Genomic DNA, 14,958 nt, shown 5'->3' with positions numbered 1-14,958 from the left:
AGGGGCCAGTAAATGTGTCAAAAAAGAGAGAAGAGTTTACAGAAGATGGGGTGGGGTAGAAATAGGAGATGGATATAATTTATCAGCATGTGAATGTTGTTATTTCATTTTTATTTGACAAGGAAAACATTGTTTCCTGGGAAATACTTGCTGTAAGTACCAAATATCCTAAGCAAACTCTTCTTAGCTTGCTGATAAATAGTTTTAAATAAATCAGTTCTGGGAACGTGGATTGTACATCATAAAACATAGCTATATATGCTTACAATACTTTATTAAACTTTTCATGGCTACTCAGAGATAAGATTACTTATACTGATGTGAATTAGATGTGAAGGATACTTTGAAAACCTGGGAATAAAGCAGAAGTTAACTGTGAAATATCACTTCTTTGTGAAATATTTTTTCTTCGACATGGACTGAACATGAATATTTCAAAACACCTCACCTAGGCTATGCTGATCAAGTGCTTCCTGCTCAAATCTCTAGTTCTCTAAGCAGAATGAAACTCAAAGATGTCTACCTGGCCAAACCAAAAAGATGCTGTAACCAAATTATTTTAAAGTTTCCATTTCCATCAAGTATAATGTAAAAGCAAAAACTATATAAAATTACTTCTGTAACACAGTAGGCAAAAGTATTTCAAGATGAAAGGCGAAAAGACATAGAATCAGGAGTAAGTGGTGATGAACACAGATGGAAGGAAGTGATATGGACAATGAGTGGTGAGTACACTGATGGAGACAGATGGAACGATTTCACTCTTCCAGCGCTCACCTAGATTCTTCTTCTTTTTCAGAGGGTCAGACTTACTTTTCCCTTTAGAAGCTGCTTTCTGTGGTGGTGGGGTAAGTTCTTCCTGAACATATTCACTTACTTTACTCACTTCTGTTTTGCCCAGTTTGTGAGAGCTACTGGGCAGTGCAGGTTTGTTAAGTTCGCTACCAAGCAAAGCATCTTTCTTAGAGGTTGGCTGGGAGGCTTCATGCATGCCTCCCTGGAAGTCTGTTAGTCCACCAGGTGTGTCACTCAGTTCAGGCCACACATCTTGAGACACTCCTCCCCCTACAATTGCCAGATAATAACAAAAACACTTTGAGCCCAAATACAGTATAAAATGCTCTTATTTAACAGAACAAAGAGAAAAACATTAGGACTACAAACAGAACAGAAACCATCTTTGGTTTAACAGAAGCCACTTGGATTTGCGGGGAATACGGAAACCATACATTTCACGTAATTTACACCAACAAACATTTCACCTTCTCCAGATTCAAGGAAAAGAAGAAATTAGAACAATAACAACCGCAACCACACACACAGAACAGGCACTGCTTTGATTTGCACAAAACAAAAGCAACAACAACGAAAAGCAAATCTCAGACATTTCTTGAGAGACGTATGCCCTATTACTCAACAGAATGGGAAAAAAGACCAACAGTACATAAAAGACATAATATTAGAGATCCTGATTTTATAGCTGAGTTACATACATTAGAGTAACAGTAATGGTCTGTACCTCCCAACCTCAAAGAAGTATGTTCACTATTTCTCATTTTATACCATAACTGAACCAAAGCATGAGTCGATTCCAACTCATGGTTCCAACTCATGTGTTACAGGGTAGAACTACTCCTAAGGGTTTCTTGGCTGAGCTCTATGGAAGCAGATAGCCAGGCCTTTCTTCTGCAGAGCCGTTGGGTGGGTTCAAACTGCCAACCTTTAGGTTAGTGCAAACTGTTTGTGCCACTAGGGCTGCCTTCCATTTTTTAAAACCAAAAAACCAAACCCACTGCCATTGAATCGATTCCGACTCACAGCAGCCCTCACTGGGTTTCTGAGGCAATACATCTTCACGGAGGTAGATTGCCCAGTTTGTGGGTTTGAAACACCAGCCTTTTGAATAACAGTCAGATGCCTTAGGCACTGCTAACAGAGCTCCTTTCCATTTATAAGGAATGCTACAAAAGAAATACCAAATGCTAACTGAAGACAATTGATATTAAATATATTTTCTCTTTAAATATATGTTGCTATATCATAGATTTCATTTGTATTGTTTTGAACTATCTGGGTCCCTTTGCTTACTTTATCCAAGATTGGGAGGTACATCATGCACACACAAATCAATTACTTTGTTACTGGTTTTATTCTGACGATTACTTTACAAGCAGAGATGAAGCATATGATTAATCAACCATATATGCCTTGTATGAATTTTAGAGTTTATTAAAAGCATGTTAATATGCTGTTAGTGAAAACAAGCCCATCCTGTTGCAGATGCAATGATTCTCTAGGGAAAAGCTGATATGTGTTATGGGTGATCTACCACTTTATGGAATTGGATGGTCCTTCACATTCCCAGGATGAGCATGAAGTTAGAATGGAGTTTCACACAAGAGTTCATGAGAAATATCGGAAGAACTTGGACTCGTGAAGATGAAAAGGCTACGGAAACTGGATGAGTGATGGCAATCTGAAAATGACAGCTGGAGAAGGTTAGGGATTACCTAGGCTCAAGAAAATGTTGGCTGAGGGTAGAGTCATTGAGCAACATTAGAAGGTTTAAACAATTTCTGGAGAGGGTGGTATCTTCCTGTATAACTTAGAAAAATTCATTTTCCCCCTACGAAATTACGGATAAGAAACTCACCAATAGCAGCTTTTACTTCGATAGCTTCTGAATCCTGTGAATAGTCACTAAGTCCAGCTGCATTAACTGCTCTGACTCGGAAAATATAACTCTGACCAGTCACTAATCCATGACAAGTAAATCTGAAAAGAAAGAAACTTTTAATAACTGTCCTAGAAGGAAAATCAGGGGAAAGGATTTGTAGTTTAACTAAATCATCTGGCTTTAAGAAAACCATGTTTTTTTTTGTTTGTTTGTTTGTTTGTTTTTTAAGGAAGGGAAAGATGTAGAGAGGTCCAGGTGATATAGTGCTTTAGACAAGGAGGGAACTAAGGCAATTTTCTAAACTCTGTTGAAAAATGAGGAGTCCTGAGCTGACCTTAGCCATTCTGAGCTTCTGTTTGCTCATTAGTAAAATGGGACTTATAATGCATACCTTGTAAAAAATTAGCCATAATTTTAGTAAGTAAGACATTAATAAGTAAGAACTAGTATTACTAATATTATTAATGACTATATCTGGCATATATTATGGCTGTCTGTTCCATATCACAGAGACCTAGTCACAGTCTCCCTGCCTGCTAAGGAAGGTACAATTACATGAAAAATTACACTAGACTCTGAAAATAAAGTGAAAAATGAATTCCAGAATTATGCCTTAGATTTGAAGATCCAATAATGAGCTGTGAGTCCATGGGCAGTTTCACTCATAAAACAGCCCCACTTTTTAATAGCTATTTTTGTTATAAATAGCTATTACATGAATCACTATAACATTTTATCCAACCCTAAGGACTAAAGCCAAAGGAAATAACATGTCTGCTAATGGCTCTATTAATACTAGCACGTGAACATACTTAATAAAGGCAGCATGATCAAGGCTAGTCCTTCAGGTCAGCTCAGTTCGGTGAATATTTATTGAGCTTCTCAGTGTTCCAGACACTGTGCTAGGGACTGTGAATAGGAAGATGAATAAAAGATGGTACTTGCCCTAGAGCAACTCTCAGTCTGTTGTCTGTTCATGGGGAGGCAGACTCTGCCAATCCTCCACGAAAGTGTCTTAGCAGACAGGGAACATGCTAGAGAACTGGGAGTAAACATCGACTGCAGAAACAGGCTCCATGAATCCCTTGCATTACACATTACTTCCTCTCATTAATCAGTTGTCTCTATTCTCTTCTGTTCTGTGAAAGAGCAAACTCATCCTGTTGGGGTTCTTGGACTTAAAACCACCCAAACCAGGAGTTGCCTAACAAGTCCATTAAACAATTTTGGTGGTGGATCTCCCTCTCCAATCAAAGAGGCACCAAGTTTGGGTGTAGGCTATTCACCAGGAGCTTGCAAAGCTAGTTGATAAAATACTTGAAAGCAAAACAAACAAAACAAAAATCACTTAACAGTGATTTGATCATGTTGGTGTTCAGAATTTATAAAATGTTAATTATTTTTTCCACTCATGTGCCTTTAAAGTCATCAAAATGCCATTGAAACGCCATTTGAAGTGCTTGGGTCATTTACTTTAGGTGGAGTCTCGTACATCCTCAGAGTCTAGTATCACAACAGTTAGGATGTTAAAGATCAGAATATCAGTTGCCATTGAGTCTATTCGGACTCATGGTGACCCCATGTGTGTCAGAGTAGGACTGTGCTCTGTAAGGTTTTCAATGGGAGATTTTTCAGAAGTAGAGTGCTAGCCCTTTTTTTCTGAGGTGCCTCTGGGTATGCTCAAACCTCCAACCTTTTGGTTAGCACTGAGTGTGTTGCATTAGACGTTTGCAGCACCAAGGGATTCCAAAGATCAGAATGTTGTTGTTGCTGTTATGTGCCATCGAGTTGGACTCAACTCATAGCGACCCCTCCTTGGCTTTCCGAGGCAGTATCACTACGGAAGTAGATTGCCCCATCTTCCTTCCGAGGAGTGGCTGGTGGGTTTGAACCGCCAGCCTTCTGGTTATCAGTCAAGTGCCTTAGGCACTATGCTACCAGAGCTCCAAGATCAGAATAGAGGGGCAAAAAGAAAACAGCATAAAACAAAAATCAGAAAAAAGATTTAAAGTGAATTCTTACTATATAACTAACATTGTATGTTTCTAAGTCTTTAGCATAACAAGTCAACCATTTCTCAATGCACATGTAGACATACTCAGCTTTAAGAGACCATCTTCCATTGGATGCCTTTATGGGACCATCTTCCTTTGCACCTCTATGGCTCTACATCCCTATGCAACCAGCTGCCCCGTGTCCTCTTCCCCTCCACACCCCCTTCCTGTCCTCCCCAACTGTTACCGTGAGCCCTTCACGGGGTTGTTGTTGCAGGGCTCCCATGTGCCAGAGCCAACAATGCTTGACTCTATGTAGTACCCCACCAGCTCTTTTGCATCTTTGGATTCCTCCCAAGTGACCACCACTGAGGTATCTGTGTTTCTACTTGGTATGATTTTGCTGGGGGGCTTGGGGATATCTGAGAAAAGAGGAAAATCATGGTCAAACCCAGGGTGGTTTTAAAAATTCATTATTACATATGCACGTGCACACACACACACACATACAAATTTTACAGAAATAATCATGTCAAGCTTTGGTTTATTTTACAATATATTTGATATAGCAGAAAACATGCAAAAGAAATATTCTACTTTATTATGACAAACCAAATACCCATTAACCCACTAACCGATTCTAGAGAAAAAAAAAAAAAAATCCTTAGCAATACTTTTGTAATTCCTGGAGAAGTTTACTTTTCATAAATAAAAATACTTTTTTCGTTGTTGTTGTTGTTCAATGTATGATTCAAGTAAAGTCATTAATTTAAATTAATAATGTTAAAGAAGGAGGTTACCATTTTCACTTCTGAATACATGTGTATATACATACATGTATGCACACACACACAAGATGTTTGCTTTGGAGTTTTCTCTCTTTGAAGTAAAGTAGTGTATAGTTCCTTAACTTAACCTGTACTTACCAAGCTTGTCTCCTACCACAGTCATTTCCGTTGCCTCTGAGGGTTCCCCAACTCCAGCGGAATTAGCACAGCGGACGCGGAAACAGTAGGATTTTCCCTCAGCTAAGTCGAACAGAGCAAAGCGGGGGGACTTCACTGGGAGCTCTGTGTTCACCCGCTGCCAGTTTTGTGTCTCAGCTTCACACTGCACACAACAGGGAAGCCCAGTGAAAGCACAGCAAGGGTGGACAGGGCTCTAGGCCAGGCCGCTGGTGTTTTTACTTTTCTATCAATAAATTGCTGCCTGTAGGGGAATGGGACTGGAGAAGAGATCTGGAGAAAATGCAGATGAAGCATCTGACATCACATCCATGGTCGTTGAGTCAATTGTGGCTCATTGTAACCCTACAGGACAGAGTAGAACTGCCCCAGTGGGGTTTCCAAGGCTGTAACTCTTTATGGAAGCAAACTGCCACATCTTTCACCCGTAGAGCAGCTGGTGTGTTGGAACTGCCATCTTTTGCTTGGCAGCCCAGCACTTAACCACTGTGCTACCAGGGCACCTTTCTGATGTCATGAGATTGTCTAAATTAAACACGGCTTTATACTGTTTGATAAACAAGCTACTTTAATGCTTCCTTTATTACTTAAATAGGATCACCTACTACAAAATTATTACAAAGTCCTTAATTTATTTTGAGGATAGTTTGGGGTCAGATACTTTTCTAAATCTTCGAACTCAGTTATGTTTCAATGCCCTCATCTTCAAAATAGGTATGATGAAAATAAAAATAGTTACCTCATAGGGTTATTGTGAGAATTAAGTGGGTTAACATGTGTAAAGTACTTACTTAGAACAGTGCACATGGTGAAAATAAAGACTGGGGGCTCTGGAGACCTGTGCATCCAACTCTTTTGCTAATAACTTTGTTAGTGCAGACTTGCACTAACATGTCAGCCTGTATCTGACTGGAAAGCTCATGCAAATACCAGGTAAACTGTTGGAGGAGAAGTACCAGCATGAGGTAACAGAAGGGGCAAAACCGCCATGCTCATTAGCATTTTAGGGATTGGAATGCCACAGACAAGAACAAGGAAAGCATTCCCCTTTAGAAAGATGAGCATATTAGAAGTGGCTCAAAAGAATTCACTTTAGACTCAGCTCAGGAGACTAATCTGACCTTTGGATAGAGCTGTGTAATGTACCCAAGGCTCCTCAGTGCAGGTAGAACATCAGGGTATTTGTTCTGTGATTGTTCAGTGGGCACTGCAAAAGCCTTCCCCACTCAGTGCTGTAGTCATAAATGCCTCCTTCTATTCCATCCTAGGAGTCCCTAGATGCTGCAAACCATTAATGCCCTTGTCTGCTAACCAAAAGGTTGGAGGTTTGAGTCTCCACAGAGGAACCTTAGAAGAAAGTTCTGGTGATCTACTTCCAAAAACTCAGCCATTGACAGCCCTGTGCAGCACAGTTCTACTATGACATCGGGTCACCAGGAGTCAGAGCAAGCAATTGGTTTGGTTTGGTTTTTGTTACTCTCTAAGAGAGGTGCTGGTGGAAGAATATTTAAATTTTAATCACAGACTCACATGTATTTAAGTCTAGAAAAGTTTTATAATTTCATGGAGAAATTAGTTTATGTGATCAGAGGAAATATTCAACAGAAGCCAGAATTGACTCATCTGAAGAAAATGCCTCAATAATAGGTTGCAACTATGTCATTAGTATAGGAAAGATAGTAATTACTGTCACAGGGGTTATTCAGAACTCTTTTCCTAGGGAGTGTTTCAAAGTGATTCAGTGGGGGTATGTATCAAACACATCAGGGATAAAAATTTATCTATAACTATTCTTACTCTCTATTTAAGGATAAGGATTCTATTAAAAAAAACAAAAAAAAAACAAAAAAACACAATGCTGAGGCTAATATCTTGAAAAGATAAAAATTAATAAAAACAAATTCTTGATATTATTTTGGTTATATCAGACTCTCTCAGAAGATGTCCATATTGCACATTAAAGAGATGATGCATTTATTGTTCCCAATTTGCTATGGATGAGAAGGAAATGAGGAATGCACATGAGTTCAGTGTCTATTTCAAACCCAAAAACAAACCCCCTGCAATTGAATTGATTCCGACTTATAGTGGCCCCCAATGGGGTTTCCAAGGCTATATAAATCTTTACAGAATTAGATTGCTTCATCTTCCTTTTGAGGAGCAGCTGATGAGTTTGAACCATTGACCTTCTGGTTAGCAGCCAATAGTTACCCACTATACCACCAGAGGTCCTTGTCCATGTCAAGGAAAAGTAATTAATAAAGGGAAAACACAGACACTAGCATTTTTAGCCCCAGTATAATTTTCTCAAGAACTTCTGATTTCAAATAATTAAAAGATCATAAAGTAAAATTTCATAAATTTTCATGTGGTTTTTATGTTGTGATCTAATGCGCAAATACTTGTATATATGGTCTTCCTTCCATGGAGTGGCTGGTGGGTTTGAACCACCAACCTTCTGGTTTGCAGTCAAATGCCTTAGGCACTGCATCACCAGAGCTCCTTTATATACCTTGTAATAACTACCAGATAGTGGCTAGTGTCAGGAAGGTGTCCTGAAATTTAATAGTTAGAAGAGCATTAAGGATAAAAGAGAGAGGCCTTTAGGAAAATTAGTTGAGCTCCATAATATTTGGGAGCCCTGGTGGCATAGTGCCTAAGGGATTTGACTGCTAACCAGAAGGCTGTGGGTTCAGACTCACCAGCCACTCCTCGGAAGGAAGGTTGGGCAATCTACTTTCGTAGTGATACTGCCTCGGAAATGCAAGGAGGGGTCGTTATGAATCTGGACCGACTCGACGGCACATAACAACAACAACAACAGTAGTCTATGAATGAGTCTCAGAGATCTATAAACCTCCTGAACTTTCAAGCAAAACTCTTTGTGATTCACATTTTCCTGTGGAAAGAGTTCACAGGTTATAAGGCTTTAAACAGCCAAGGACAACCCTCCCATCTGTCCCCTTCCTAGAAATTTAACTGTTACTTCTTTAAAGAAACCTTTAGGAAATGGCATGAGATATAAAGGTTGATCTCAGAGTCTTACCTTTTCCACATAGTACATAATGCCTTCATGGCCACGCTGGCCAGGAGGCTTCCAGCTTAGCACCACATAGCTTCGGGTGGCCTCAGTCACAGAAAGGTCTGTAGGAGGCCCAGGAATGATACCCTCTGAAAAATAAGAAGGAAAAATGAAAAGCACACATTCTGAGTAGTCCAGGATACTCAAAAAGTCACAGATGCTTCTATGGGGGAAGAGTTATTTACTGTTCCACGGTATAAAGAAATACGATGTCTCTAAACTCTGTCCAAGGAGCTCTGGTAGCACAGTGCCTAAGGCAGTTGACTGCTAACCAGAAGGCTGGTGGTTCAAACCCACCAGCCACTCCTCGGAAGGAAGGTTGGGCAATCTACTTCTGTAGTGATACTGCCTCGGAAACTCAAGGAGGGGTCGCTATGAGTCACGGCCTATTTGATGGCACATAACAACAACAAACTCTGCCCTAGGAGTTCTGGTGGCATGGTGCCTAAAGCACTTTACTGCTAACCAAAAGGCTGGCGGTTCAAACCCACCAGCCACTCCTCAGAAGGATGGTTGGACAATCTACTTCCGTAGTGATACCACCTTGGAAACCAAAGGAAGGGTTGCTATGAGTAGGATCCAACTCGATGGCAGTGAGTTTGGTTTTTGGTTGGTTAAACTCTTCCCTAAAAATTTATTCATTCATTCAAATGTAATCCGAAGCCAGAGAAAGAATGATACAATCAGGCTGGGGGAACGTTCCTCAGAGCTGTCCCAGGACCTATGGTAGATTGTGTTCCTTCTAGTCAGAACAGAGAATTTCCTGAATATTCAGAAGTGTGTTACCTCTGTAATGTGCCACATTACCCCAAACTAAAGGCTGTTCTGATCTCACCTAACAAAAGAAAGCCTTGAAAGGATTAAATTGTTTCCAATTAATCTAGCTACATCCATAACAAAGCTACTAGTATTCACAGAAATACAAAAATATCTAGTATCCAAGAATTCAAAAATTCAAGTGTCCAATTCTAGTATCCAAAATTCAAAATGCCTGGTATCCAATAACATATTTATTACTACATAAGGAAAGAAGCAAAATAGTACAACCCATAATGAAGAGAAAAATCAAGTGATAGAAATAAAACCACAAATGACACAGATGATAGAATCAGTAGACAAGGATATAAAAAGAGTTTTAATTATATTCAATATGATATACAGGGTAAAGATTGAGCATGTTAAGTAAAGCCAAAGCCAAACTCATTGCAATTGAGTTGATTCTGACTCATAGTGACCCCATTGGGTTTCTGAGGCAGCAAATTTTTACAGAAATAGATTGCCCCATTTTCCTTCTACGGAGTAGCTAGTGGGTTTGAACTGCCAACCTTCTGGTTAGTAGTCAAATGACTTAGTCACTGAGCCACCAGAGCTCCTTATGTTAAGTAAAGACATGGAAAATATAAAAATGATCGAAATTAAACTTTCAGAGAAGAAAACTAGTGTCCAGGATAAAATATACAACTGACTGCAATGCAAATTAAACACTAAAAAAGAAAAAGTTATCAAAATTAATGACATAGTAATAGAAACTATGCAAAATGAAACAGAAAGAAAAAAAGACTGAAAGAAAAAAAAAAGAATTTATAGTTTAAAAGTTTTCCACACAAAAAAAAACCCCTCCAGTTCTAGATGGTTCTACTCTGACTTTTACTAAATATTTAAAGAAGAAATAATGAAATTTCTACACAAATTCTTTCATAAACTTTAAATAAAGGGAATACTTTCCAACTCATTCAATGAGGTCAGTACCTGATACCAAAATCAAAGACTTCGCAAGAGAACAATACAGACCAAGAGCCCCAATGAATATATAAAGCCAGTTTCTTAACATAATTTTAACAAGTAATCTGTAATAATATATAAAGAAGATAATACAGCATATCCAAGTAGGGCTTATCCCAGGAATGCAAGGCTGGTTTAATACTCTAAAAGCAATCAATGTAATTTACCATGCTAATGAAAAAGAAAAATCATATGATCATCTTAGTAGCTAACATCCATTTGTAGTAAAAACTCCAGTAAATGGAGATTAGAAGGGACCTTTCTCGACCTGATAGAAGATGTCTGTAAAAACTGACAGCTAACACTTATTTGTGTTAGACTCAATAGTGAAAGACTAAATGGTTTTCCACTGACATCAAGAAAAGGCAGTCTAGTCTCACTACTGCTATTCAATGTCACTAGAGTTTCTAGCCTGTTCCATAAATGAAGAAAAAGAAATAAAGAGTATTTAGATGGAAAGGAAGATGTTAATCTATTCTCAGTTGACATGCTCTTATGTGCAGAAAATCCTAAGGAATCCATAAGAACTTCTAGAATTAATGAATTAGCTCAGTAAGATTTTAGGATATAAAACCAAAAAATACATATATGTAAAGAATTTCTATATATTAACATAAAGAACTGGAAATTGAAATTATAAAACAATACCATGTGTAACAACGTCAAAAATAAGAAATTTTTAAGGAGAAATCTGACAAAAATGTTCAAAACCTGTACACTGTACACCGAAATGATTAAACATTGCTGAGAGAGAAGCCAATTAAATGAAGAGACAGACAGTATTCATGAATTGGAAGACTCGATGTTAAGACGTCAATTTGCCCAAAATTGATCCTTAGATTGAATACTCTCTCATTCAAAATCCTAGCAGAAATTTTTTTTTAGAAATTAACAAGTTGATTTTAAAATTTATATGCAAATACAAAGAATAGCTAAAACAATTTTGAAAAACAGCAAAATTATAGGACTTACACTATCTGATTTCAAGATACAAAGCTTATAACAAAACAAATATAGTTTATAAAAGCTGCAATAATCAAAACAGTGTGGTATCTGTGTAAAGAAAGCCAAAAAGATCAATGAGACACAATAGAGATTCCAGAAATAGGTTCACAAATAGATAGATAGTTGATTTTGACAAAGGTACCAAGACAATTCAATGAGGAAAGGATAACCTTTCAAAAGATACTGCTGAAACAATTTGATAATCATATGCAAAAAATGAACTTTGACCCTTACGTCACACAATACACAAAAAAATTAATTTGAAATAGATCATATACTAAAATATAAGAGCTAATGCTGTAAAACTTCTAGAAGAAAACAGAATATCTTAGTGAAGTCTATTTGTTGAAAATGTCAAATATGACACAAATGTGGTACAAAAGTAAATAAGAAGATCCTTGATATTGTTTTCTTAGGGACATGCAAATTAAAACCACAGAGAAATACAACTTCATTAAAATAGCTAACATTAAAAAACTGACCATTCCAAGTACTGGTGAAAATGTGGAGCAACTGAAACTCTAGTACATTGTTGATGATGATGTAAAATCATACAATTATTTTGGAAAACAGGCAATTTCCTAAAAAATTAAATGTACACTTATATGACCTACCCATTAATTTCCTAGGTACTTATCCAAGAGAAATGAAATGTGTTCACACAAATACTTAACAAGAATATACCTGGGTATTTTTAATAGTGAGTGAATAAATAAATTGGAATGAACTAATGCATACATCAACAGGGATGAATGTCAAAATAATTATTCCAAGTGAAATAAACTAGACAAAAAATACATACTGTATGATTTCATTTATCTAAAATACTAGAAAATGCAAACCAAATCTTTAGTGACAGAAAGGATCAATGCTGACTTGGAGATAGAGGAGAAATGTGGGAGTGAGAGATTACAAAAGGGCACAAGGATGTTTTGGGGTGATGGATGTGTTCATTGTTTTGATCATGGTGATCATTTCAGAGCTGTATACACATATAAAATTTATAAAATTATACTCTTTATATACATGTAATTTATTTGTGACAGTAATAATTCAATAAAGCAGAGATTCTCAGCCTATAATGTTATTTCATAAACTGCAAATATTTCCTTTGATCAGAATACTCTCTTCAAATATCTGAAATAATATACACTGTTCCTTTTACAACAAAGCTAACCTGCATAGTAAAGACACTGGCAATAATATCTGAGGAAACCATAATTCTTACCTGTAGGTTCCTCTTCAGTGACAATTATCTGTCCAGTCCAGGGTGCTGAAGGGCGACCTGTAAAAAAACACAGAAAAAAAAATAGCCAGATTAGTCACAAAGGGGTTTGCTTCTAGTTACGAGTTTTCTTAATGAACCTTATTGAGTGTGTATATGGTATCGTGGAAGACATGGCCTTGGTCCTCAAGGGAATGACAATCTGATAAACCAGTTGCTGTTGAGTAGATTTTGACTCATGATGGCAACCCTATGTATGTCAGAATAGAACTGTGCTCTATAGGTTTTTCAATGGCTGATTTTTTTTGGAAATTGATTGCCAGGTCTTTCTTCTAAGGCACTCAAACTACCAACCTTTAGGTTCACAGCCAAGCATGTAACCGTTTGCACCACGCAGGGACTCCCACAGTCTGCTAAAGCCTAGTTATTTGCCTGGACTGACTGCCTAAATTGATTTCCTACCCCTATCCCCCCAAGAATTGTAGTTACAGAACCTGAGAAAATAACTTGTGTTCATTTACTGCTCAGTATGCGTCTCCTGCAACATATAAGCTTTCTAGTCCCTTCTTATACAGCATGTATTTGGGAAAGATGTTTCCAGAACAATTGTAAGCCCAGTAGTTATTTATGTGTCAATACTGAGAATCAAAGAGTAAAGGGGCGCTGATCTAGCAGTAAAGGTCACAGAAAGCGATTTTTCTCCATTTCATTCTGAAAAATGTTATCTAGGAAGGAAACTAATTTAGATCCTAAGTAAGAGAAATGGGTGAGGCAGACAGTATAAAGTTAAAGAGGAAATTCATTCCTGTGATCCCATAGACATAAGAAACAGAGAGTATGTCAACTCCTGTTTTAAACAAAGTCCTTTTCACCAGACTCTGTGTAAAAACAGAAAGATGATAAATTACACAGCTCATTTTCAATTCAGACAAATCTTATTTTCATTGGAATTTATAAAAGAGAAGTAACTGAAATCACGACACAGGATTTGCAAATTTAGAAAAGAGGAAGGGAAGTCAGCTGATAGGTGAAATGATTGGAGAGCAATCAACAAGGCTGATAAGGCAAGTCTCCAGGGAGAAGATGGCATTACTTAGATTCTTATAATGCCTCTCCATGTAACTAAAGACTAATACTGAGAGCTCTGGTGGCATAGTGCCTAAGGTATTTGACTACTAATCAGAGGGCTGGCTGTTCAAAACCACTAGCCTCTCCTTGGAATGAAGATGGGGCAATCTACTTCTGTAGTGATACCGCCTCAGAAACCCAAGGAGAGGTGGCTATGAGTTGGATCCAACTCCACGACAATGAGTTTGGGTTTTTTGGATAGCATAGACAACATTGTTCAACTAGGGTGATTTTTACCCCCATGGGACATCTGGCAATGTCTGAACACATTTTTTGTTGTCACAAGCACAGGATTGCTACTGGCAGTAGGTGAGTAGAGCCCAGGGACCCTTCAACAGAAAATTGCCCAAAATATCAGTAGTGCTAAAATTGAGAAATCTGGTATAGATTGAAGTGTTAATTTCTAACAATTCTTTTAGTGCCTTTTTATGGCCACTGTAATTAGGGATGCCATTTGTGTTCCTATGAAGCAAATACAAGGTATAATTCTTGTATCATGATTTGGACATCGAGACTTGGAGCAAAATGTATGAAAAAATTATTTTTGACTGTATGATATGAAAAATCAAGTATAGATCAGATATAATGTTGGAAGTCTGTTTTTCCTTTTATATAAAGAGACTCAAGGTACTAAGATATTAATGCATAAGGGCCAACTTAGAGGTTAAGAAATTCACCTTGAAAGAGAAAGAAAGGGGACTTCCAGTAAGATGGAGGAATAGGCAGACAAGCCACACAGACCCTCTTCAACAAAGAAAAGAAAAACCAATTGACAGAGATACAGAAGATAATCCTGGTACCCTGACCTTTAAAAGGAACTATACAGAAGTGGATTAGGCACCGACTAGTGGAAAAACCTGAACGAACACAGTGAGTACAGAGACAGTCGGAGCTGCAGACTGTCAGCTACTCTGACGAGACCAACAGCTTGAATATTTCCAAGTGGTGTTGGGACCTGAGAACTGACCTAAAGATCAGTCCTGGTCACCAAGGGCTGCAGGGACAACTGCTCTGGTGGCCTGTGACTAGGAAGGGAAACAGCAAGGAGGGAGACAGCCTGAACTGTGGACTTTCTGCTGTCCAGAGTGTGCAGCCATTTT

The 14,958-nt window shown here is 38.0% G+C and overlaps 1 protein-coding gene across 1 annotated transcript in view; it reads right to left on the bottom strand.

Moving 5' to 3' along the window:
- The window catches only part of MYOM1 (myomesin 1), a 156,746-nt gene that overhangs the window by 70,546 nt on the left and 71,242 nt on the right, over nucleotides 1-14,958 (bottom strand). The window contains exons 12-17 of the mRNA XM_042780221.1: nucleotides 12,734-12,790; nucleotides 8,683-8,807; nucleotides 5,598-5,781; nucleotides 4,919-5,093; nucleotides 2,654-2,775; nucleotides 778-1,065 (exon numbers count right to left, since the gene is read on the bottom strand). Coding sequence (XP_042636155.1) covers nucleotides 778-1,065; nucleotides 2,654-2,775; nucleotides 4,919-5,093; nucleotides 5,598-5,781; nucleotides 8,683-8,807; nucleotides 12,734-12,790 — 951 coding nt within the window. The remainder of the gene's footprint in view (nucleotides 1-777; nucleotides 1,066-2,653; nucleotides 2,776-4,918; nucleotides 5,094-5,597; nucleotides 5,782-8,682; nucleotides 8,808-12,733; nucleotides 12,791-14,958) is intronic.

Source organism: Orycteropus afer, unplaced genomic scaffold (assembly GCF_000298275.1).
Source record: "Orycteropus afer afer isolate SDZICR_OR568_19922 unplaced genomic scaffold, OryAfe1.0 scaffold00028, whole genome shotgun sequence".
Classification (NCBI taxonomy): Eukaryota; Metazoa; Chordata; class Mammalia; order Tubulidentata; family Orycteropodidae; genus Orycteropus; species Orycteropus afer.
This window is presented reverse-complemented; position numbering and strand designations above follow the sequence as displayed.